Genomic DNA, 22,082 nt, shown 5'->3' on the forward strand with positions numbered 1-22,082 from the left:
ACCCAGCATGACGTGGGGCCCCCAGTTCAGCCTTGGCCGGTGGTCCCCACAGCCAAGACGCTGTGCCAGCAGCCTCGGCACCTGCCTGCTCCCCCAAACCACTCGCTGGGTGACTTCACCCCCACCCCAGCCAGGCACAGCACCGGGCGCTTGTCCTGCAGAGACCACCTCTATTCCGACATGGCCACCTGCAGCGACCAGCAGTGCCCGAGCCCCACGCTGCCGTGGCCGAGACACCCAGGAGCTCTGAGCCGTTCAACACCCCCAGGGAAATGGAGCCGGGGTGCCAGTGGGGTCCCCGTGGGCCAGAGCAGCCCACAGCGGAGGGCGGCAGCGCTGCTCTGGCCATGCAGGAGCAAGCCCGAGGTGACCTTCAGCATCACGGGGGGGCCACTGGCAGCTCTGAAGGCCGAGGCTGAGAGCAGCAGGTCTGGCAGCCCCAGGCCAGGCTTGTTGAAGAAAGCAAAGATGTGGAAGAGCTTCTCCCGGGGCCGCTGGCGGAGCAGCGGGTGCTTCTCCAGGGCCAGCTCCCTGCGGGCGTTGATGACCATGTTGTGCCACTTCTTGCGGATCTCGTCAGGCGTGTGCCGGACCAGGGGACCGAGGGAGTTGGTGGCGGCTGTTATCTCCTCCCAGGCACGCTGCCAGTCCGGCGTGTTCTCGTACTGGCCGCTCTTGGGGATCAAGATGTCCTTGCGGAGGCTGAACTCGTCCAGGATGAGGAACTTCCCCTCCTCAGGGAATTTGATGCACTTCAACTTAGCCACGCTCATGCTGCCCCTGCACTGGGCAAGCAGGACGTGAGGATGAGGATGGGTCAGGGTGTGCTCATCCCGAGCACCGCTCCGTCCCCCCCGTCTGGGGCACTCTGAGCTGGGGCTGCAGCACTGCTTGGGGCTCAGCAATACCAGCTGTCCTGGGGGTGCTGATGCTGGCGTGTCCCCCCACCAGTGCTTCCCAAGCCCAGACACCTGGCAGGGTCCCTCACTGCTGCCGGTGCTGGGCAGACGGCCCCGGGGCCGGTACCGGCGTGGGGGTACGACGACGTGGGGTGCTGCCGCCCAGGGGCAAGGAAGGCTCAGCCGGGCTCTGTGTCTTCACTCTCGCCCCTAGGGTGTCCATGGGGGTTTGCTGAGTTTGGGGTTTGAGCCTCCACGGCTGCGGCTGGTGGCTGTTTGCTGCCCCACGATACGTTCAGCTCCTGCCCGCCTCCCGCTGCTGCAGCCTCCCCCTCTCCCACCGCCTCTCCTGAGCAGGGAAATTAAAAGGCTTCAATGCTGAGGATGTTCTTGGCCGCTTTATTTGGGATAAAAGCCCAGGTCAGCCATGAGCTAAAACGTTGATTAAAAAAACAGGTGGTGGGAGTCAAGCGGCACAAGGGGGTGCGAGGGCTCCGGGGCGCGTGTCCCCTCCTCCCAATCAGACCTGAGGGCAGGGATGCCGTGGGTAGGAACAGGAGCATGGGCCAGGGCGATGGTGCACTGGTGTCCTCAGGATGGAGAGATAGAAAACATTGGGAACAAAATGAGCGTGTCCCACTCGGCGAGTGGGGTTCCCGAGTTACACCACCGAGCCCACAGTCCTGGCTGGCAGCCAGCCAAAGCATCCAACAAATGGAGGGATGTGGCAGCACAAACCAGGAGCCTCGTGGCTGTGGGGCTTGGCACGATGCCGCCCCTTGCCCGGAACCATCAGGCAGCTTTGGTTGGTGGTCCTGGCTTTCTCGGCACATCACCCTGGCTCAGCGTGGGGGCCAGCCCATGCTGCGCCAGCAGCCCCTGCACCACCTCAAGCTCCTGCTCCAGCTCCTGGGGGCTGCAGCCCAGCCCCGGCACGGCAGCGGCACTATCCCCCAGCACACGCAGCACCTCTGCTGCCAGCCGGGCTCTCACCAGCAGCACGGCCACGGCCACGTGCAGCTTGGCACAGGCCAGCGCCTTCATCGCCCAGCGGGCAGCAGCCTCTGCGGAGAGAGCGGGCAAAGGAGCCGTCAGCGCGGCGGGCTCCCCCCAGGCAGAGCTGGTCCAGGGGACAAGGACGCCAGCTTGCCTGTCCCCGGGGGGCTTCGTGCCGCCCCGCTCCCCCTGTGCCGTACCTCGGCTCCAGCAGCGCTCGCAGTATCGCAGGTCACGCAGGACGCTGGGGCCCGCGGCCGACAGCCAGCGCAGAGCCGAGGCGTGGAGCAGGCTGCCGGCAGGCGCCTTCTCCAGGAGCTGCAGCAGGACGGGGAGCAGCTGCCGCGCCAGGACGGCCGGCTCCGCAAAAACGTTGGGTTCGTCCTCCTTGTACAGGCTGGCGGCTCTGGGGGGGCAGCCGAGGTGCAAGCGAAGCTGAGGGCTGGCCCCACGGCACCCTGTGCTCCCTCGTACCCAGCCCGGGGGTCTGGCAACTCACTTGTTGGTCTCCAGCTCCTCCACGATGCCCCTGAGATCTAGGATGGGGAGGTGCTGCAGCAGCGAGTTGAAGGTTTCGGGGTGCTCCCCAAACTCTGCTAGGAGGAGCTGCAGGAGGCCCAGGAGCCCCACGTTGTCCTGCACAAAGACACAGCTGTCTGGGAGCGACTCCCCGGGGTCCGGCCACAAGAGGCTGGCAAAACCCGAGGCCTCGTGCCGGACCTCCCGCTCCTCGTCTTGCAGAAGGTGAATGCCCACGTTTATCAGCCTGGGGAAAGGGAAGAGAAAGGAAGGGAAGGGAAGGGAAGGCCACTGCACTCCCCAGAGCATCCCCAGCCTGCCTGGAGAAGAGGGAAGGATGAGACCACCCCGGCAATGCTTCCCTGAAGGACTTTTCTCCACAGTCACTGCCAGAGAGCTCACTGCTTGGGAGAGCAGGGACCGTGATGGAGATCGAGGGACCCATCAATGCAGTTTATTGCTCATAAGAGACTGTCTGCTTCTATTAAAACGCCACCCACAAATTTTTTTGTAGGCTGCAGGCTCTTAGGTGTTTGTGCTTTTTGAATGAGCGGAGTTTTCTTTAATGCCCTTGAATTTTTTGCAAAGGATATTGCTTTTCATAGGGTCAGCCTATTAACCTGCAACACCCTGGGGCTGTGGGGAATGCTGCTCCCACAAGGACATACCGCAGAGCCACGGGGACAAGCGAGGGACAGGCAGCACGCAGGGATCGCCGCACCACGTCGGCACCCGCCATCTGCAGGGACCGGGCAGCCGCCAGCCGCAGCACCTCGGATGAAGCAGACCGGCTGCACTCCTCCAGCGCTGCGCACCATCGCTCGACCAGGGGACCATCCTTGGCCCCAACCCTGTCAGGAGCCAGGGAAGGAGAGGGAATTCAGGCACACCTTCCAGCTCTGTCCAGGGATCCAAAGGCTACCGGCTGCCCCGAGACCACAGGACCCAGACGCAAAGCTGTGATTTCTAGGTGAGGAATCGTGGCTCCGTTTCCAGCAAGGACTAAGGAGAAATCTCCTGGAAGGTTCAGGCAGAGCCCCCCGGCAGCAGCAGGGACCTACCGGTGGGCGAGCAGCAGGCTGGCGGCACACAGTGCCTGGAAGAGGAGGTCGGGGCCAGGACGCTCAGCCTCCACCATGTGTAGCAGCATCTCCAGGCATACTGCCGAAGAACCCTGGAGCTTATGGGAAGCTTCCTGGGACCACAATGAGGGATCTCTGTAAAGATGCAGCAAAGCCTCAAGGTACAATCTCAGGAACTCTTTGTCCCTTCTCTCTCGCAGCACCGACCCCAAGTTCTCCTAGTTGACAATGGGAAAGAAGATACACGGTTAGTTGCCCCGGCACTGTGGGGTGGCAACCTCAACACAACCAGGGGAGTGCCCTGCACCCACGCGCTCAGCCGAGGGAGCACCATGCTTCTCAGTGAGCACCCAGGATCCCATCTGCATGGTGCGTTGGGGACCCTTTGTTTTACTTGGTGACGAGCCTCGTCGTACCAGCAGTGTCAGCCCAAGAGCCTTCTCCAGCTCCTTGCATGTTCCTCCCTCCCCAGCGATCACCCAGCTCAGGACGGCAAGCTGGACATCAGGATTTGGCTGCCGAAGAAGCGAGCAGGCGGCACCGATCCGCTCGCCGTCCGCCAGCCGGGCTGCCTCGCTGCACATGAAGTGGGCCATGGTTTGGTGGAGGATGGCTGAGCCCACCTGCAGGAAAACCAGGATCCTCCTTCCAACGCTCAGCCTCGAGTGGGGTGTGTACCCCCTTGAGTGGGGGGGGTCCCCACATTCCACCCCTGGGCTCACCGCCAGGAAGGCCACGGGCCATGATTTTCCTGGCAGGCAGTGGTACCTGCAGCTCGGCACATCCCGGCTTTCCCCCCGGCGGGAGGGTGCCCAGCTCGGTGCCGACGGCAGCGCGGATGCTCTGGGCGAAGCCGGGGCTGAAGGATGCGGGCAGGAGGGCGAGGATCTGGAGGAAGGCAGCACGGACGAGCGGGCAGCGCTGGGCAGGGGTGAGCAGCCAGCCTCGTGCCTCCAGCTGCAGAACCACGGGGCGCAGCGCCTCGGCCGATAACCTGCAGGCAGACGGGCAGCCTCACCGGGGGTCCCGCAGCACAGGGGTGGGCGCTGCTTTTCAGCCCAAAAGCTGCATCTCGTCACAGAGTGACCGCAGGGGCCCTGGGTGGGGGGATGGCGTGGGACCGCTCACCCACTGGTGCCCGAGGCCAGCAGTGCCCGCATCTGCAGTAGGCGCCCGTGGAGGGCATTGTGTGAGCGGACCCGTCCGGGCGCAGCGGGGAGCTGCCGGGCCAGCCGCAGGAGAAGCCCCCTGCGCCAGGGCGGCGGGACGACCGGCACCAGCGCCTTGGCAGCCATCGCTCGCACGGCGTAGCTGGGGCTCTCTGCCAGCCCCAGCAGCGGCCCCAGGAAGCGAGCAGAAGGGCTGTGGAGCAAAAAGGGCACCTCGTGGCGACGCTCCGGCTGGAGCAAAACCCCCTGCCGCGAGAGTCAGTGCCAACCCCGGCACCGCAGGACCACCTCCCGCTGCAGGAACCCTTGACCGGGGCAGAGCATGCCTGCTGCCCCCTCACCTGCCGGGGCCGTCGGCGCCGGGCTGCAGCTGGGCCAGGAGGGTGAGGACGGCGTGGAGCGCGGGGCGCAGGTGGAGCCCCCCAGGCACGGGCCCTGCAGCCGCCCCCAGCTCGCCCAGCAGCACTGCGCCCAGCTGGGGGTGCTGCCCGAGGAAGGCTTGCAGGCTCACCCCCTCCGCCAGGCAGCCCTCCCCACGGCTCCGCTGCTGGCCCAGCAGCCGGGACGTGAGGGCACCTGCAGGGACAGGGCAGAAAGGAGCGTCAAGGTCCCCTCTACCCCCTGCCCGGTCCACCGCGCTTTGCCCCAGCCAGGCTCCGGACCCCCGGGGGGGGACTGCAGGGATCCCTCTCCTCTCCCCCTCGGTACTCACTGAAGAGCTGGATGGCCGCGTTCCTCATGGCCCAGCACGGTGAGCCCAAGCCCTGCAGCGCCAGGTCCACCATCGGCGTGGCGTGCCGCAGCAGCGCGCCGCCCAGCCCCGCACCGCGGACCAGCGTCTGCAGCACGTGGAGGGCGCACACCTGGGGAGAGCGTGCGGGGCTCAGCAGCGCTGCGTGGGGAGGGGGCTCGCGCTTCCGTGCAATGGGAAGATGGTGGGAAGAGATGGGGGAGCCAAGGGACCATCAGCTCTCGGGCTGCCAGGATAGGCAGTGTGGCCAGGGCCATGGTTTTTTGCTCACCTTGAGCTCTCCGCACTAGCACAGCCTCGTGCTGGGGTACCCGGCGCGGCTCCCTTAGGGGATCTCGCGCAGATCACCCTGTCCCCAAACGGGCTACAGCGGCTAGGAGCTCACCTGCGGGAGGTCGAGGGTCTGGTCCCAGTCTCGCGGCAGGGCCGTGGTGGCCAAGGCCAGGAGCATCTGGACGCAGCGGGTCAGCAGCGGCCGTGCCTGCATCGGGGCCTCCCCGCTGACAATGCAGAGGAAGAGCATGGGGAAGCCAGCGGCACGGCGCGTGATTGAGCTGCTCCGGGGTCCGCTCAGTGTTTCTAAGCCCTAAGGAACAAAACCCACCCAAGATACGGCTGGAGCCTGCAGCTGCTCCGCAGGCGAGGGCACAGGATGCACCAAGCCCACACTGCGGCATCTCAGCTGCCAGGCGGGTGCTCGCCCCAGGGTGGGGGGATACAGGGACACGGCCCTGGGATTCCTCGGAGCACAACGAGCACAGTACCTGCTCCAGTATGGTCTGCGGGATGGCCTGCAGCTCTGCGTCTGGGTGGTTCAGCAGAGCGGCACAAAACTTGGTGAAGCCCATGCTGCAGCCCTCCACCGCTCCCTAGGGCAGAGCAGTGTCAGGTCCCCGTGCCCCAAAGGCTGCACCCGCCAGCCCCCCACGGCCCCCAGAAACCTCTTTGCAAAGGGAAAGGAGAAAGTGAGAATACATGATGGTGTGGGGATGTGATGGGGTTTGGCACTGGGATCCCAGCTGGGGGTTTCCAGCCGTGCCCCACGTCCTGCCCCAGAGCAGACCCTGCCCCACCGCACTCACCCTCCCCGCACGCCAGCGAGAGCCCCCGGCTGTTGGCTTGGGGTAGGGACAGGGCTGGAGGGGTGGGCAAGGGGCCGGGCCACCCCAGGTGGGACACGCTCTTACCCAGTGCCGGCACCGCAGCAGGATTTCCTGGAACACCCTCATGGCCATCTGCAGGGTGGGGAGCGGCAGGAGGGGCCCCGATCCTGCAGGCAGCGCGGGGTCCAGCAGCAGCTCGGCCAGACCCCCCAGGAGCAGCCCTATCTCCTGGGAAGAAGCAGAGGGTCACTGGGACCAGCAGCAGGGCTGCCCCGTTCCTCTCCTGCCCCACCATCACTGCCACAAGGAAGCACAGCGGGTGCTGCCGTCACCTCCCCCAGCATGGGTGCTCTCGGTTGCTGGCACCATCAGGCAGCGTGGCCGCCGGCATGCCCGTGAACGTGCACAGGCTCTGCGGCACGGCGGTTTCCCAGCCAGCCGCAAGGCACGTGTGACGGAGATGGCTTTTTTCCAGGCAGCCACTGGAAAAGCTGCAGAGAAGCCGGGATGGGCGGCTGTCGGAAAGGAGCCGTGACGGGTGGCTGCGGGGCTGCAAGCCGGGGAGCCCGGCACTGCCACAGCTGGGGTCTGTCAGTGCCTGGGAATCAGCTGGGCTACATAAGGGCAGGCAGGGAGGTGGTTGCATCCTCCCTGGCCGGGGAGCGAGGATGGGTGCAGCAGCAACCGAGGTAAGAGCAGAGATTCCTCCTTGTTCATCCTCGGGGAAGGTGAATGCCACAAAGGGGAGCTGATGGGTGCTGTGCCGGGCTGCCCCTCTCCCCGGTGCCATGGGGAGGGATGCCTACCTTCACTGACACCCAGCAGCAGGTCAAGATCAGGCTGTGCTCCTCTGACAGCAGGACTGAGTCCTCCTCCTCTTCCTCCTGCCCCCGGCCTTTCCCCAGCATGATGAGGGAGCCGATGGCGTTCCCCATGTCTGCAAACGATGGGGCAGCAGCTGCAAGAGGGAGAAGCCTGGTCTGAGTGGGATGGTGTGGGGCAGAGGGAGGGGGATGCTGCTGGGGGTTTGGGAGGACCCATGGCCCCCTGTTCAGAGTGTACACAAATGGCACGAGGTCCTGTCCTGCCATGAGTCCCGCTCAGGACTGCGGTTGCGCTTTGCCCCACTGCTCCTTCCATGCCATTGCCGTAAGGGCTCTGCCAGCCCTTGCTCTCCCAGCTGCTCCAACTGGGCAAGTGCCTTGCTGCTTCTGGAAGGCTTTTGCCTCTACTTCTGCTGCTGTTCTCACTTGCAGTTGAAAAAGGGACCCAAAACCAGGTGCTAGACACTCTGTTCCTGTAGTTTCCAGGATCCTCTGCCCAATACCTGAAGCATCCTTGCCCGGGTGACCTGCTCTGGACCTTACTCCCCTGCCAACCTTCCCTGCCCGACTGCGCTGCTGTCCCCTGCTAGAGGCAGTGAGCCCAAAGCAAGTGGCTTCCCCGAGGCTGGAGGGCTGCAGGGTCAAGGATGGCTGTGATGGACGTATCAGTGGTTCCCGCGGCCGGTCCCCCACCGGGGACACGCTCACCTTCCTCATCGGTGCCGGGGCCTTGCCGGCTCTGCAGAGCACCCAGGAGGAAGGAGGTGATGTCTCTCGCCGTGGTCACGAGGCAGGTGAGGAGCTCCTGCCAGCTCTGCACCAACTCCGCTGCCTGCATGGAGGCGGCCACCTCCGGCACCTGGAGCAGGCACCTCCGCAGGGCTGCGACGGCTCCTGCACGAACACCCACCTCTGGTCACAGCGGTGGCCGGTGCAGCCCCAGCTCTCCAGCCTGAGCCTGCAGCTGAAATGGCTCATGGACAGGAGGGTGAGCAGGGCCCCTAGGCGAGGGGCAGGTGGAGCAGCAATACAGGGAAACTGAGGCAAGGACATGGCATTAGCACCGACTCGTGGCCCCAGTCCTGCCTGTATGATCCCTGCCTGCTCCAAATTCCAGGGGAGGAGACTTGCTGCAGGAGCCACTTGCTGTCCTGCCAGGCTGGGGCCGTACCATGCATCGGCGCAGTGGCTGCTGCCTGCAGCAGGTCCCGGCATGCCGCAGCGTACTGGGCTTGCAGCACGTGGAGAAGGTGCTGAGCGAAGCACAGGCCTCGGTTGGGCAGCGTCAGGGCTGCTTCAGCCTCCAGGGCCAGGCTCTTCATGGTCCCACTGTCTGACCTGGGGGAAGAGGCAGATGCTGCTGCGAGGATGAGGGAGTTTTCTGCCCATCTTGTGCTATGCGGCTCCTTCCTCCCCCAGTGCAGGCTCCTGCACCCCAACCCTACCCAGTTCCCCGCTGCAAGGCTATTTCAAACCTAAGCCATTGCTGCCCTGAGCTATAAATGCAGACTCTGGCGAGATACCGGTGCTGTCAACATGCTCTTAGGGGCTGTCGTGCCACTGTGGGGAAGGGGAGGCTGGGAGCTCATACTTCTGCAGGATGGTCTTCATCAGCACGGCTCCGGCTTCAGCCTCCTGCACTCGGGGGCTGCGCAGGGCGTCCTGGGCCAGCTGGAAGAGGGCTAGGGCGATGGGCTCGGGGAACGTGGCGGGGAAGTAGCGGACGAGCAGCTCCGAGGCCAAGTCTCTGATCTGCCAAGACAGGAGAGGCGGAGGGAATCGGCACGTGGGAGCAGGGAAAGTGGCCAGAGTAGGGCAGGAGGAGAAGCATGGTGGGCTTCCCCTCCGAGCCTGTTAGGGGCCAAGGCGGGCATCTTTACGACCTCACCTCGGCTTTACGAGGCTCACCTCATTAGTGCTGTCCTGCAAGCAGCTCAGCAGTGCCAACAAATTGGGCTGGGAGAAGAAGTCCCAGCAGCCGCTCTGCCTGGCGTAGCTCAGGAGCGTGGCCATGGTCCCTGCAGCGGGGACACGGGGCAGTGGGACGGGGTCAGCGGGGAGCACCCCCACAGCCGAGAGGTGATGCTCCAGGCAGGCTGCCCGTACTCACGCGGGGGCTGGCCTTTCTTCCTCTCGGGGCTCCAGGTGTCTGTGCAGGTCTCCAAAACAGCAGCCAGAAGGAGCAGAGCTGTCTTCTTCCTCTGGTAGTTGGAGCCCGGGCTGAGCGAGGCGATGCTGAGCTGCAGCAGCCACTCCACAAAGCCTGCGGGCAGAGAGTGTGGCAGCGAGTGATGCTGGGCTGGGCACCCACATGCGAATTCCCCAGGGCTGTGATGGAGGTGCTGCGGTGGCCACCTCACCTACTGCCTGGGCGAGCTGCCCCGCTCCCTCGCCTGGCTCGGTGCCTCGGGGCACCTTCCCTCGCAGCTGGGCCAGCGAGCTGTCCCGCAGCCGGACCAGCGCCTTCCTCACCGCCGCCTGCAGCAGCTGCCGAAACGAGGAGGAGTCGCAGTTGAGGTTGAGGGGCAGGAACTCCCGCAGCAGCCGCACCTCGGTGCCCGAGAGGGACCGGTTGGTGCTGGGGCTGCAGCAGAGGAGACCCAGTGCCGCCAGCCGAATGCCTTCCTCGCGGGCACCCAGGCAGCAGGAGAGCCGCTCCAGCGCCTCGCCCCGCAGTGGCAGGGCCCCCGCCACGCTCTTTTGTGCCTTCAGCAGCAAGACCCAAGCCCGGAGTGACGCCGTGTCCTGGCCACCGAACCGGGCGGCCAGCGGTGCCTGGGTGGCTGGGAGCTGCCGCAGGGTCCAGGCGAGGAGGTGGTTGGCGGCGTTGCTCTGCAGGATGGGCAGGGGGGAGCGGAGCGCCTGGGAGAGCAGGGGCAGCCAGCACAGCGCCCACCGCTCTGCCAGAGCTGACTCTGTGTCCCGGTGCCCGTCCTGCCACTCGGCACGCTGCTGCCGCACCAGGGCCTTGTAGACCTCAGTGGCTGCAGGACAGAGGTGGTTGGTGGAGAGGCAGCTCAGGAGGTGCTGCAGCAGGTCCGGGTAGGCATCCAGCACCTGGGAGAAAGGCAGACGACCCTCATCTCCCTGCCAGGCTGAAGGCTGCATACAGTAGGAGACAGATCTGGGTACAGACCACGCTGCGGCCACCCATGGCACTAAGCATCTCTGGTACCCCAAGCTGCTTTTGGCCAGATTTTGGTGGGCATCAACAGGCAAAGCTTCCCTCCCCGCTAGCAGTCCCAGGGATGCATCACTGTTGCTGCAGCTCTCTACCCCACCAGGGATACTATCCCTTGGGTGATGCTAAAATGCAACCCCCCCCGCCCCCAGCTGGGAAGGCTGCCTGCCCACATGGCTGAGCTGGGCAGGGGAAGGTGACAGGCAGCAGACAGAGGCTGTGCCACCCCGGCAGCAGCACCAGCCAGGACAGAGCCTCCCCGTCCCCCCATTTTCCCTACCCGCTGGCTGCCCACGTAGGGGACGATGGCACACAGGGGTACATATTTGGCTTTGATTTGCCACGGCATCGAGACCACCCTCTGCAGCGTCTGTTGGTAGAGGGGTCTCTCCTGGTCCTGGAAGTGCTGGCACTCAAGGTGGTAGATCTCCAGGAGCAAGCGGAAGGAGCTGTGGATGAACTCAGACACCCCTTCCACCTGGGAGGAGAAGGACAGCAAGCAGGAGCGGTTAGGGTGGGCTCCCCCTCCTGCATCAGGAAAGACCCTTTGTTTTCCCATGGCTGTGGACTTTCAGTACTGGCTGGTAACCACAGGATTAGGAGCTGGGGACGTGGGGATGACAGGCAGTGAGCTGGCAGATGTGGACAGGCTGGGACTGCACCAGTGGGTGCTGCCTGGGGAGGGCGAAGCACTGGGACAAAGCCAATGCAAGGCCGTGTGTGACAACTGCCCCGGCCTCAGCAGCGTGTGTGCCCGTGCCCCTGCCAGAGGGCAGCTGCAGGAAAAGGGGGTTGTATTCGGTTGATGGAGCTGAAACAGGCAGGGGTGTGCTATGGGCAGGGGAACGGTAGCTTGAGCCGCATGAAGGAAGGGCTGTTTCTGGCTACCGTGGCACAGGCCTTCGGCAACCCCAGCCTTACCGGGGTCTCGGCGTTGTCCCACACCAGCCGGGTGAGCTGCTGGAGCAGCTCGGTGTCCTGGGCCAGGATGCGGGTCCCTGTCAGGTGCCAGACGGCAGGCAGGCTCTCCTGCAGGCGCTGCAGCCACAGGGCACAGGCTGCAAAAGCAGAGAGCTCCGCTGCAGCCCTCACCCCGAGACTCGTTTGCGGCAGAGCCGACACGGGCTGCCGGGCTTAAGGACCCCGTGTGCAGGGGGAGCAGTTTCCCTGTTAGGTACACAAGAGCCCAAGAGGGTTAGTGTCCATCAGGCTGGAGCAGAAATTAATAGCAGCTTCCAAACCAGCTACTGAGATCCAGAAAAGCATCTTCCCTGGGAGAAGATGAAGTGCCATGGCGGCTCCATGCGTCACAAGCACCGTGAACCTTTCAAACCTCCCCGCCATGGCAGGGTCGTCGTCTCCTACCTTGGAAGCAGTAGTAGTGGCAGTCCTTCTGCTCCTTGGTCAAGGCACACACAGCGGGAAAGACCACGTCCAGCAGCAGGCAGGCCTGCAGGAGCACAGCGGCTCAGGGAGTAGGCAGGCGCAGGCTTTCCAGCGTGCGAAAACCCCGCCACGAGACAGGTGAGGAGAGCACTGCCTGGTTTTCTTGCTCTTACAGCAGCTTACTGCTAGCTTTTGCTCCCTGTCTGGAAGTCCTCAGCTCTTGAGGACTTGGGAGATGCTGGAGATGGGCAGAGCTGAAGGCTGTGCTCTGCCCAGGGCAGCCCCGGGTTCACGCTGCGGGAACACCGGGCGAACACTGCTGCCGCTTCGCTTGTGCGGGGGCTACTTTTGGCACTGCCTGGCTTCATGGCCCCCCCAGGAGAGGGAAATCGCCACTCAGATGTCTTTGGAAAAAGCAGGCTCCTGGCTAACTTGCCATGCTCAGCGGGATGCATGGAGCTGCTGGTGTGGAGCGGTGCAGCCTGGCTCCATCCCCCAGGGATCCACAGCCCCCACCAGTGGCTGCCAGCCCTCTCCAAGGGCTCCCTCAAGCCCTGGCCGTTGGGTTTGAGCTCTCCTACCTTGTGGGTGAAGCTCTCCAGCTGGCAGCTAAGGATGTCCGTCCTGCAGCATGTCAGCAAACCTCTAGTGAGCACCAGCTTCTCCAGCCCATCTGGCTCCAGGACAGGGGGGGCTTCCACCGCCAGCTCCCCAAACTTCAGCTCCCCCGCGCCTGCTGGGAAATGACTGCATTGGATGGCAGAAAGATGGCAAACTCAAATGCTGCTCTGAGAGCAAAACTGCGCTGGCTCATCCCGGAGTGACCATGGGAGGTGGCCAGTGGCAGCTGGGGCTCCTGGACCTCAAGCAAAGGACACAGCAGCAGAGTCTGGCGTGGACTGCTGGTGAGTGGCACCAGCCTCTGTCCCCTCACATGCAAACACCATGTCGCCAATGTCCCCTTCACCAGAGGCCAGTCCCGGCTCAGGATGGAGTACGCACCTCGGTCAGAGAGCTGGAAGAGGGCCAGCATGGCGCTAGCCCCGTGCTGGGGCTGGGGGGCTGTGTTCACCAGCATGCTCAGGGCCGTGCCTGCCAGCAGCCTCGTGTCCTTGTTCGGGGCCTGGACTCGCAGGGGAGGCAAAGGCACAGCTCAGAATGCCATTTAAAACCAAACCCCATTTAACCGCCCCCTCCATGCCCATGCAGGCAACTACACAGGGTCCATCAGACACCCCAGACACTGGGGCTGTCTCTGCAGACTTCCCTCAGGAAGGGGAATGGGGAAAGCACCCGGGAAGGACTGCATCACTCTGCTCCTCAGGACAGACAGCAGCATCCCTCCCCGGGGCCGTACGCACCTTCCCCCATGCCACCTCTAGCAGCAATCCCAACAGGCTCTGCAGGGTCTCGCTCTTCCCCGCCGTGCTCCACACCAGGGGGGCCACGTCCTTCGGCAGCGCCTGGAAGAGCTGGAGGCAGGCCTGGAAGAGCCGGAGGGATGGGGTCCACAGGGATGGCTGTCAGTACCCCTTACCTCCGAAAATGCAGCGATTCCCCAGGGATGGCCATTCGAAGTGGCTCTGTGTGTTACATCCCTCCTGGACATCGCTGCCAGTGCCCGGCCATTCCTTGTAGGGACTGATCCTTCCCGCTCTCTGAAATTTAGCTCTTACCTTGATGACCAAGTAGTCCCACGTACCGCCAGGTGCAGGCTGGCTCTGCAGTACCCAGCGCAAGGTGGTGGCCAGGCGCTGCAGCAGCGGGGCCAGGTTCTGCCTCCAGTACTGTCGGCCCAGGCTGCTCTCCTCTATGAACATGCAGACTGCGGGCAAGGGGACAGCATCAGCTCCCGAAACTGTGCCTGCAGCCAGCCCTGCTCCTGGTTAAGCCCAAGGGTAAGCGGGGTGAGAACGGGGCTGAGATGCAGGGGGTGCTTTGGCTTGTCTGGTTTCCAGCTGTCTCAGGTGGGTGGGCAGAGCCATTGGGTGCCGCTGGGACCTCTGCAGAGATCCCATGGATCTGGCTGATCCTTGCTCCCCCTCCCACGAGCGCAGGAGGACCCGGTTTGGGTGGGCAGGGGGTGTCCCATGCATTGGTGGTGTGGGCTGGGAGAAGCTCCCGGAGGGGAAGGAGCAGAGACTGACCTGACTGAAGGTCCCCAGGAGACAGCACCTGCAGGGGTTAGAAGGACAGTTTGTCCCATGTGACGACACGCTGGGGCTCAGTGCCTTGGGCAGGAGGGTCCTGCCTGCACCAGAAGCTGTCCCGGGGATGAGTAAATGGCTGGTGTGATGGGCAGCCACGTGTCGCCGGCTGCAAGCAAGGCCAAACCCCCGGAACGGTGGGAAGAGAAGCAAAAGACCTCGGGCAGCCCAAACCAGGAGGTCCCTGTCACACACGGGCTCCAGCCAAGCCCCCGTGAAAGCCAGTGCCACCGCACAACTAGGATGCTCTCACCTCTCCCTGCGGTGCCAGGCCAGCCAGCAGCGCGCCCACCTCCTGGGCCAGCAGGGCTTCCTTCCCCACCGCCAGCTGGGTCACGATCTGCCGAGAGACACCCCGAGTTGGCTGGTCTGCCCAGACCCCCGAGAGATACCAGCTGCGATGCGCTTTTAGGGGAGTTCTGCGGCATCATCGTGGCCTCTTTGCCGGTAAGGATGCACTGCACCGGAGCTGTGCCGGCAGCAGGCAGAGCCAGGTGAGACCATCGCTTACCCTTGTGGCTAAGAGAGCTCTGAAGCCGCAGCCCAGCCGGTTGCGTTACAGACCTGTTCCAGTTTCTGGAAGGAGCTGGAGCTGCCGGTTGCCTCCATCTGGAAAGCCAGGACGCAGCGGAGCAGGGGCCGTGCCTCCGCCTCATCCAGCACCCGCAGACCCTCGCTCAGCACCCGCGACAGCAGGAGAGCCTCCTCCAGGTGCTTGTCTTTGCATCTCTTGGCAGTGCTCCTGAAACGGGATGGGGATGGTGGCGAGGGTACTCGGGCTCAGGGGGGATTGGGGTGGGGGATACCCCCAGCTCGGTGGCGATCAGGGTTGGGTGCGGATTGGAGTGGGGGTACCCCAGCTCGATTTGCACTGGGGTGGGGGTACCCCAGCTCGATTTGCATTGGGGTGGGGGTGCCTCGTCTTGGTGGGGATTAGGGTTGGGGTACCCCAGCTTGATTTGGATGGGGTAGGGGTGCCGCAGCTCGATGGGGCTTAGGGCAGGAGTGCCCCAGCCTGCGATGCTCCTCTCTCCCACCTGCACTCAGCATTGCCCGGGGGGGGGGGGGCGGAAAACTCATCAAAGCTCAGAGTCCACAACCCAGCCGGTCCGGCAAACGTGGGGCAGGGGGTGGTGTGGGCAGGAGGCCCCCCCAAAAAAATCCTAAAACTTGCTACCCTGCTGCTGCAGAGCGGGCTGGAAGGGGAATGCGGGCGAGCGGGGGTCCCCACAGCCTCCCTCCCCCCCTCCCCACCCACGCCCCGGAGTGGGGGGGGGGACCCGCACCCGGGGATAGATGCCGGGGGGCTGGATTCCCCGGGCGGGGGGGCGACACCCGTCCTCTTACCCCGCGAATTGCCTCAGGCAGCGCAGGCAGGAGAGGACGGGCCGGGCGATGGGCAGCTCCCCGTAGAAGGCAGCGCAGGCCCGAGCCTCCCGCTCGGCTCCCATGGCCGGGCCCCGGCAGCACCATAGAGCTCGGCCGCCGTCCTGCCGGCTCACCGGCCCCCCCTAGCGCTAGCCCACCCCCCCGGCTCCGGCCCGGTGGGCTCCGGGGGAAGGTGCCGCCGGCCCCGGGCGCTGGGCGAAGCGGAGGAAGGCTGGGGCGGGGGGAGAAGGCGAGAGATGGGCTTTTGGGGAGAGGAACGGGGTGGTTAGGACGCTTGAGGGGGACTGGCATCAACGCCAATTTGGGTGCTTTTTTTGTCGCTTGGCGCGGTTTAAGATGACTTTTAAAGGCCCCTTCCAACCCAACCCACTCCATGATTCTAGGATTTCTGCGTCTTTATTAACCGTAGTTATAACTCCTGACTAACGCATCCCGCCGAGCTTCACCCAGCCGCTGTCGAGAAAGCGCTCCTTGCTGGTTTTGACCTCGAAGGGTTGTTTTTTCCCTGCGTTGTTTCTCACAGCAGCACCGGGGCAAGCGATGCCCGTGAGCGATGCTCGGGGGAGTTGGCGGCGTGGGCAGCCCCGGAGAGTGCGGCTGGGATGGGCCAGCATCTGCGACGGGTGACCGGGAGGATGCCGAAATGTGGGACCCTGGGCGAGCGCTGCACTTTGGGGACGGAGAGGCCCCACCCTGCAGTTTTTGGCAATGTTTGCCAGCAGCATCCGCCTCTGTTCCGCTTTAGAAATCAGCCTGGAAGCCCAAATCCAGCCAGGGGTCCACGTTTACCCTGACTGCAGCCAATATCAACCAGTGAAACCAGCCCAGGATTTACCCCAGGTAAGGCAGAGCAGTGCAGGAAGACGGTCCCATCCCTCAGACCAGCTCCTCCATTCCCTGAGGACCACGGCCACCCCACTCGGGTGATGAGGGAGTGGGGGGAAGCGCTGCCAAACCAGAGCTCCCAGGGGTGCTGGCACCCAGGCGGGGCAAGGCGGGGGGGGGGGGTGCTCCCATGTTTTAGGGTCTCCAAAACTCCCGTCCCCATCTCCTTGTGCTGCCTGCGGAAGGGAGGGGCAGGGAAGGGAAAGGGGGATTTTTTTCTGGTTTCACCATAGGAAGGATTTTCAAACCCTATAAATTCACTTTTGACAAGTGAACGGCTAAAGCAGATTAACCTTTTTGCTAATCCTCTATAATGGCTTTGGAATCTCCTTAACCAATAAGAAAATGATAAGAGCCTGTTTCTTTTCTTTTTATCTATATCTATATTGTCCTCCCTTGTCTGCATTTTTTTTTCTTTCTTGTTTTATTTTCCTTTCTTTTCTAATATGAAATAGCCCAGCGATCCTATCTTCTGGAGGCTCAGTAAACAGAACATCAGTAATCCTTTTCCTTTATTCCTCTCTGCTAACAGGGTGCAGAGAAGTGTCTACCGATTGGGATTTGATTACCAGCAGCTATCAAAAGTCTCTTTGTAAGATCTGGGTCCTAAATCCCATAATTCTTTGATAAAAGAAGTATTACCAGTCCATTTTCTGAAGTGAAAGGTACGGGAGGAATGAAAGAAAGCAATCAGCGGAGATCCTAATAGGCTAAGTGCATGTGCGGCGGGAAGCCAGGGTCGGGCAGGGGAGGCCAGGGAAAGGCGTCCTTTGTTAAGGATGGGGAAGGAGAATTAATCCGCTTCGGGTGTGTGATTATGACAGCCAAGAGCAGAAAGGGTTGGATCCTGCGCCTGCCCATGGCATGTCCCAGCTCACCTGCCCTACAGCCCCTCTGGACCGGCATGGTGTGGGGAGCAGAACTTCGCCCCACATCCATCTGTGACAGCGTTTGGTACAGGCATAAAAGCCAGGAGCAGTTTGCGGTGATCCCTGGCATTAGTGCATCCCCAGTGCCTCTCTGGAGCGCTGACACCTTGGCAGAGCAGCAGAGAACATGTCCAGATGGGGCGGCTACAAAGGCGTCTTCCTCTCAAACCTACAGCAAATATGTAAAGATTCATAGAGCATGGTTATAATTTATGTTACACCATCGGAATAGCTGACGGAGCGGCAAATAAAGGGATGGAATCAAAAATAGTGGTTTGGTTTTAAGTGAGATTTTACAGAGATTTGAGGGTCACAGGTAGAGCGGCTATGGGGCAACTCTTCCCAGCGCTGGGAGACCAGCAGAGTGAGGAAGGGCAGGCAGAAAGCCAGGCCAAGTATAAAAGAACGGGGACTGAGAAGGGGCTCTTCTGGAGACTGGCTCTCATTTTTGCGCAGTGCCGGAGGGGTTGCTGGGCTGTTCAGCATGAAGTCACGAGGTGCCACGAGGACCTTTGCTGTGCAGTGGTTTCACAGCACTCACCTGTGTGTCTCCTCGGGGTACCATGAGTGGGACTGGTATCTTCTCTCCCCTGCAAAGAAACAACAAGCCGGAGAGCGTTCCCCGTGTGAGCTCCTGAAGCCTTGCTACTCACCTTGGCATAAACTACACCGAGGGCAAGAGAACTTGGGGTTAAACTTTCCAAAGCAACCTAAGCTCAACCACACCTTCTCTGTTTTAATCCCAGCTACTCATTTCAGATGGAAGATGTCCTGTCTCCTCCTGTGGATCGCATCTGCCAGGCCTTGCTGTTTGGCCTCAGGAGGGTCAGTGCCAGGCGTCCCCTCCTGTCCTGAGTCACCGCTCTCGGCCATAGCCTCAACCCAGTCTCTCTTGCTGGGCAGAAGTTGGGAATTGAACTGACAAAGCTCTGGGGAAGCCTGGCTGCCCCAGGCAGCTGTCCTGGCTGCTCTGGGCTCACTGAACTGCCCATTAGCTGTGGCACCGAGACCACACTTCTGCCCGAGCTGCTGCGGGACCTCGCTGCATGCCTGCCTGCCTGCCTGCACACAGAGGCAGCAGGCAGCAGTCCTCCCCTTCCATTCCTGACACCGAGCAGGGTTAGAGCTCAGCCTTACAGGAGGTGGCTACATCCCACTAAGCTAAGCCACAGAGCTGCCGCAAGCTGCCGGTAATCTAATTTATTAAGGGCTTTGAATCCTTACAAAGAGTATGTTGGATACATGCAAAGCATCTGCATTATCACTGTGATTAGGGGAGCAGAGGTGGGGGAAAGGGGAAGGAGGGAAAATACAATTTCTCTGCTTTCAGCAGAAAATAAATCAACTTTCACAGAGAGTTCTGGTGCAGCCAAAGGCTGTGCTATCATTAAAAATGATTTTTATTAAGCTGAACTCTCTCCTCTCTCATATTGTATGATATGACAGCTCTCTTTTGATGGGAAAGCTTTCATTTGGCCAGAGAAAGGGATAATTTGCTTCTTTTAAGGAGTTAATCCTTTGGTCCATTTCCGGGCTGGGAACAGCTATCCTCCCCCTTCCTTGGATCGGAGGCTGCAGCACAATGGAGATCATAACCGCCTCAAATCTACACCCGAGATGGAGAAATCAGATTTCCTTCTCCAGTCATTTTTGTGGGATTAGCTAAATCTTAGATCCACACTAACCCTTCACAAAGCTGCCAAGATTAGTTAGAATTTATTTTATTCACAGGGGGGTTTATGGTTTTCTTTCCAAAGGGATTATATCTCTCTCTATATATATATATATTTAGGGTGGCTTCAGTCATAAAGCAGCTAGGTTAGAAGGAGAAAAAGTGCATGTGTGTATAAAATAAAAACTTGGCCATGAGAATGACAGTCACTTGAAACACCAAGACAAAGCAGCAATTCTGGATGGCTTCACCAGTCTGTTTTAAAAGCTACATAAGCTGTCATTTTCCTGGTGAGACCCCACTCCGGATTTAGCGCACAAAGAGCAAACCCTGCTCCGCCTGAGCTGCCTGATCCTGCGGCCGCTGCTGCCGGCAGAGGATGTCTTCGGAGCCAGCGTCGGATGCCGACACCGGCAGGAGAGGCGTCAAGAAGCCGTGTTCGTTCAGCATCGAGGACATCCTCTCCAGCCCAGCAGAGAAGAACTCCCAGGTCCTGGTCCCGCTGTGCCTCCGGAGCATCTTGGACAGTGCACCCAAGGGCCTGTGTGAGCTGGAGACCATCCCAGCCAGCTCCCTGCAGGAGGAAGAGGAGGAGGAGGAGGAGGAAGAGCTGGAAGGGGCAGGCTGCAACTGCTGCTGCTGTTCTCACACAAGCGTCCGTTCCCTGCAGGACTCGCCAAGTTGGCTGGGTGAGTGTTTGGGTTTGATTCGCAGCGTCGGGCTCATGGAGGGGCTGGTGCCAGTGCCGGGTGGAGGGGAAAAACTGGGCGTTAAGTGACAATATAGCATCTGGCCTGCCACCACGGTGGTCTCAGACCCCAGCTCCAGCACGCTGAGCTCCATTCTCAGCATGGCTCCCAAGAACATGCACTTTTACCTGCAGTGCTACCAGGGTTTTAAAAGCAGCAGGTGCTATTTATTACTGGATATTACTGGTTCAGTGTAAAACACTTGAGAGGATGATGCTTCTAGGGGTGGAAGTTCTCTGTGGAGTGTGGGGCCCCATGGTCATGCTGCCCATGCGTAGAGCTACAACACTGGCCCTGGGGAACCTAACTTGTCCTTTAAGGAAAAGAGGTTTGGGCTACATCTAGCAATATTACTGCATCTAGAAAAAAAAAAAAAAGTAGCAAACCCTTAAAAATGCAGTTCAAGAGCATCCTGAAAGTTCAGAAATCCCCTGTGTCAGGACTGAAACACAGCTCCTCTTTGGGCTGTGAGTTTCCATCCATTTTCTGGAGCTGGCCATAGTGCAATTGGTAAGTAAACAAGGAAAACACAGTCAGTGCTCCCTACCTGCCCACTTCTCCCAAAGTGATGCCCTAAGCCCTTCTCTGGCTTGCATGGTGATCACGCAGCTTGTCACTCGCACCAGCTGACTGGCTCCCTACTTCCAAACAACACGCATGGATGCAACTTGTGCCTGAACTGCCTTGAGCAAGATGGGTGTTTCGGCCCCCCACCTCTAACACTGCTGCTGTACCTCTCCCCTTGCAGATGCCCGGTTCCCCTGGCCCATGCGGCTTTTCCACTCGGCAGTCCGGGTCTGTAGGAGTCCCCAGGGGAACCCGAGCGAGCTGCAGACTTTCCACCAGATCCAGCGCCGGACACGCCGGCATCGCACCATATTCACCGAGGACCAGCTGCAGGCCCTGGAGACGCTTTTCCATCAGAACCAGTACCCAGATGTCATCACGCGTGAGCACCTGGCAAACCGCATTCACTTGAAGGAGGAGAGGGTAGAGGTGAGATCCTGCCATCCGGTGAGGTGGTTTGTTGCAGCCCGCCAAGAACACAGGCCGGGGCACTGTGCTGTCTTTTTCGGGAGCTGCAGACCCAGGGCCTCATTTTAAAAACCATTCTTGGGTATTCGACTAAACACAGTTTAGGTTTGGCAAGCAATGGAAGAATATAAAATAGTTCTGCTGGGCTGATTTGTTCGGGTATCCGGTCCCATAAACTCATGTACTCTCTCTCCTAGAATCACCTATATAAACACACAGACATGCCCAATTCTGCTCATCCCCTGCACCCAAATGTATATTCCTTATTTATGTGATCTGCGTGACTTCTGCATTTGCCATGGGGGTGTCCCAGCTCCCTTGTGCCCCCTGCACGTATCTGAGAATGATTGCAGGGGAAGGACTGATTAAATTTTGTATCAAACTTTTATATCGGGAAATGTATTACAGTATCCCAAAGCTTACACTGTACAGTCCAGGAGTGTAACTGCCTGCCCCCCTCCAAGTAACGCATGAAAAGCAGAAGTTCTCTTGTTTTGCACTTTCTAGGTTTGGTTTAAAAATCGGCGGGCCAAGTGGCGGCATCAGAAGAGGGCATCTGCTTCAGCGCTGATCCTTCAAGGCACCAAGAAGCCCTCTGAAGAGAGCTGTTAGTGGTCGCAGAGGCTGCATCTCAGCAGATGAACGCCAAGCGCATCCATTTCCCATAGCTGACACATTCTGTAGGGGGGTAACCTGAGGGGGACTAACGAAGCCAAAAGGGAATCTCTGTGATTCCCAGAGGAGGACAGGCAAAAGCAGACATGGCACTTTCACATCCCAGTTTCTCTTCCAAATTTAGTTCAGGTGGCAAATAACTCACCAGGCATGACCCTCAGATGCTTAAGCGGAAGCCACTGCCAAGGGGACAGAGCTGTACCAGTGTTAAGTGTGTGTGCTTCAAGAGAAGGGGAGACTCCCTTCTTGTCTCTGCTCTGTGCAGGTAGCATTTGTGCTTGTTTCACTACTGTAGATTCGCAAAATACCCTGCAAATGAATGTTTCCTATTTTCAGCACCTCGACGGCATCTAGAGTTGCTTTTGGGGTTGAGCTTACTGAACAGGCGATTTGTTCCTCAACAAAGAAACGCGGATTTCTCCCTGCAGCCCCTGGGAGAGGCAATCCGTCTGTTGTGGTGAGAGGGGTTGGCACAGCCAGGGCTCAGCTCACCTCCGTGCCTAGCCTAGCCCATGCCGGTTCCCCCCTCAGCGCAAGCGGCGTCCGTGTCCCCGGCAGGGCTGAAGAGAAACCACGTCCTGTAAAGCAGCGAGATAAATAAAACTGTCCCCGCCACCTCTGTACGTGCTGT

The 22,082-nt window shown here is 61.0% G+C and overlaps 2 protein-coding genes across 3 annotated transcripts; one reads left to right on the forward strand and one right to left on the reverse strand.

The window, feature by feature from the left end:
- Positions 1-1,278: 1,278 nt before the first annotated feature.
- LOC138687474 (tRNA (32-2'-O)-methyltransferase regulator THADA-like) lies at positions 1,279-15,619 on the reverse strand. The gene is made up of 31 exons (XM_069795079.1): positions 15,465-15,619; positions 14,682-14,859; positions 14,371-14,457; positions 14,058-14,085; positions 13,587-13,735; positions 13,272-13,394; positions 12,913-13,033; positions 12,492-12,646; positions 11,890-11,974; positions 11,446-11,582; positions 10,805-11,002; positions 9,704-10,400; positions 9,454-9,606; positions 9,252-9,361; positions 8,935-9,095; positions 8,515-8,681; positions 8,052-8,237; positions 7,326-7,477; positions 6,604-6,747; positions 6,181-6,285; positions 5,802-6,002; positions 5,378-5,528; positions 5,007-5,241; positions 4,625-4,858; positions 4,265-4,490; positions 3,913-4,119; positions 3,476-3,714; positions 3,083-3,265; positions 2,395-2,661; positions 2,096-2,301; positions 1,279-1,963 (listed from the first exon to the last, which is right to left on the reverse strand). Exons 1-31 carry the CDS (start codon positions 15,566-15,568, stop codon positions 1,692-1,694), a joined length of 5,661 nt encoding a protein of 1,886 aa, XP_069651180.1. The 5' UTR covers positions 15,569-15,619; the 3' UTR covers positions 1,279-1,691.
- A 180-nt stretch (positions 15,620-15,799) lies between these two features.
- Positions 15,800-22,080, forward strand: GSC2 (goosecoid homeobox 2). 2 transcript variants are annotated; one of them, XM_069795091.1, is made up of 5 exons: positions 15,800-16,346; positions 16,924-16,983; positions 17,777-19,681; positions 20,490-20,737; positions 21,284-22,080. In XM_069795091.1, exons 3-5 carry the CDS (start codon positions 19,372-19,374, stop codon positions 21,386-21,388), a joined length of 663 nt encoding a protein of 220 aa, XP_069651192.1. In that variant the 5' UTR covers positions 15,800-16,346; positions 16,924-16,983; positions 17,777-19,371; the 3' UTR covers positions 21,389-22,080. The 2 variants fall into 2 exon arrangements, with proteins under 2 accessions (XP_069651192.1, XP_069651193.1); XM_069795092.1 differs by having other exon boundaries at positions 15,800-16,151; positions 16,252-16,346; positions 16,924-19,681.
- Positions 22,081-22,082: the final 2 nt, after the last annotated feature.

Source organism: Haliaeetus albicilla, chromosome 10 (genome assembly GCF_947461875.1).
Source record: "Haliaeetus albicilla chromosome 10, bHalAlb1.1, whole genome shotgun sequence".
Classification (NCBI taxonomy): domain Eukaryota; kingdom Metazoa; phylum Chordata; class Aves; order Accipitriformes; family Accipitridae; genus Haliaeetus; species Haliaeetus albicilla.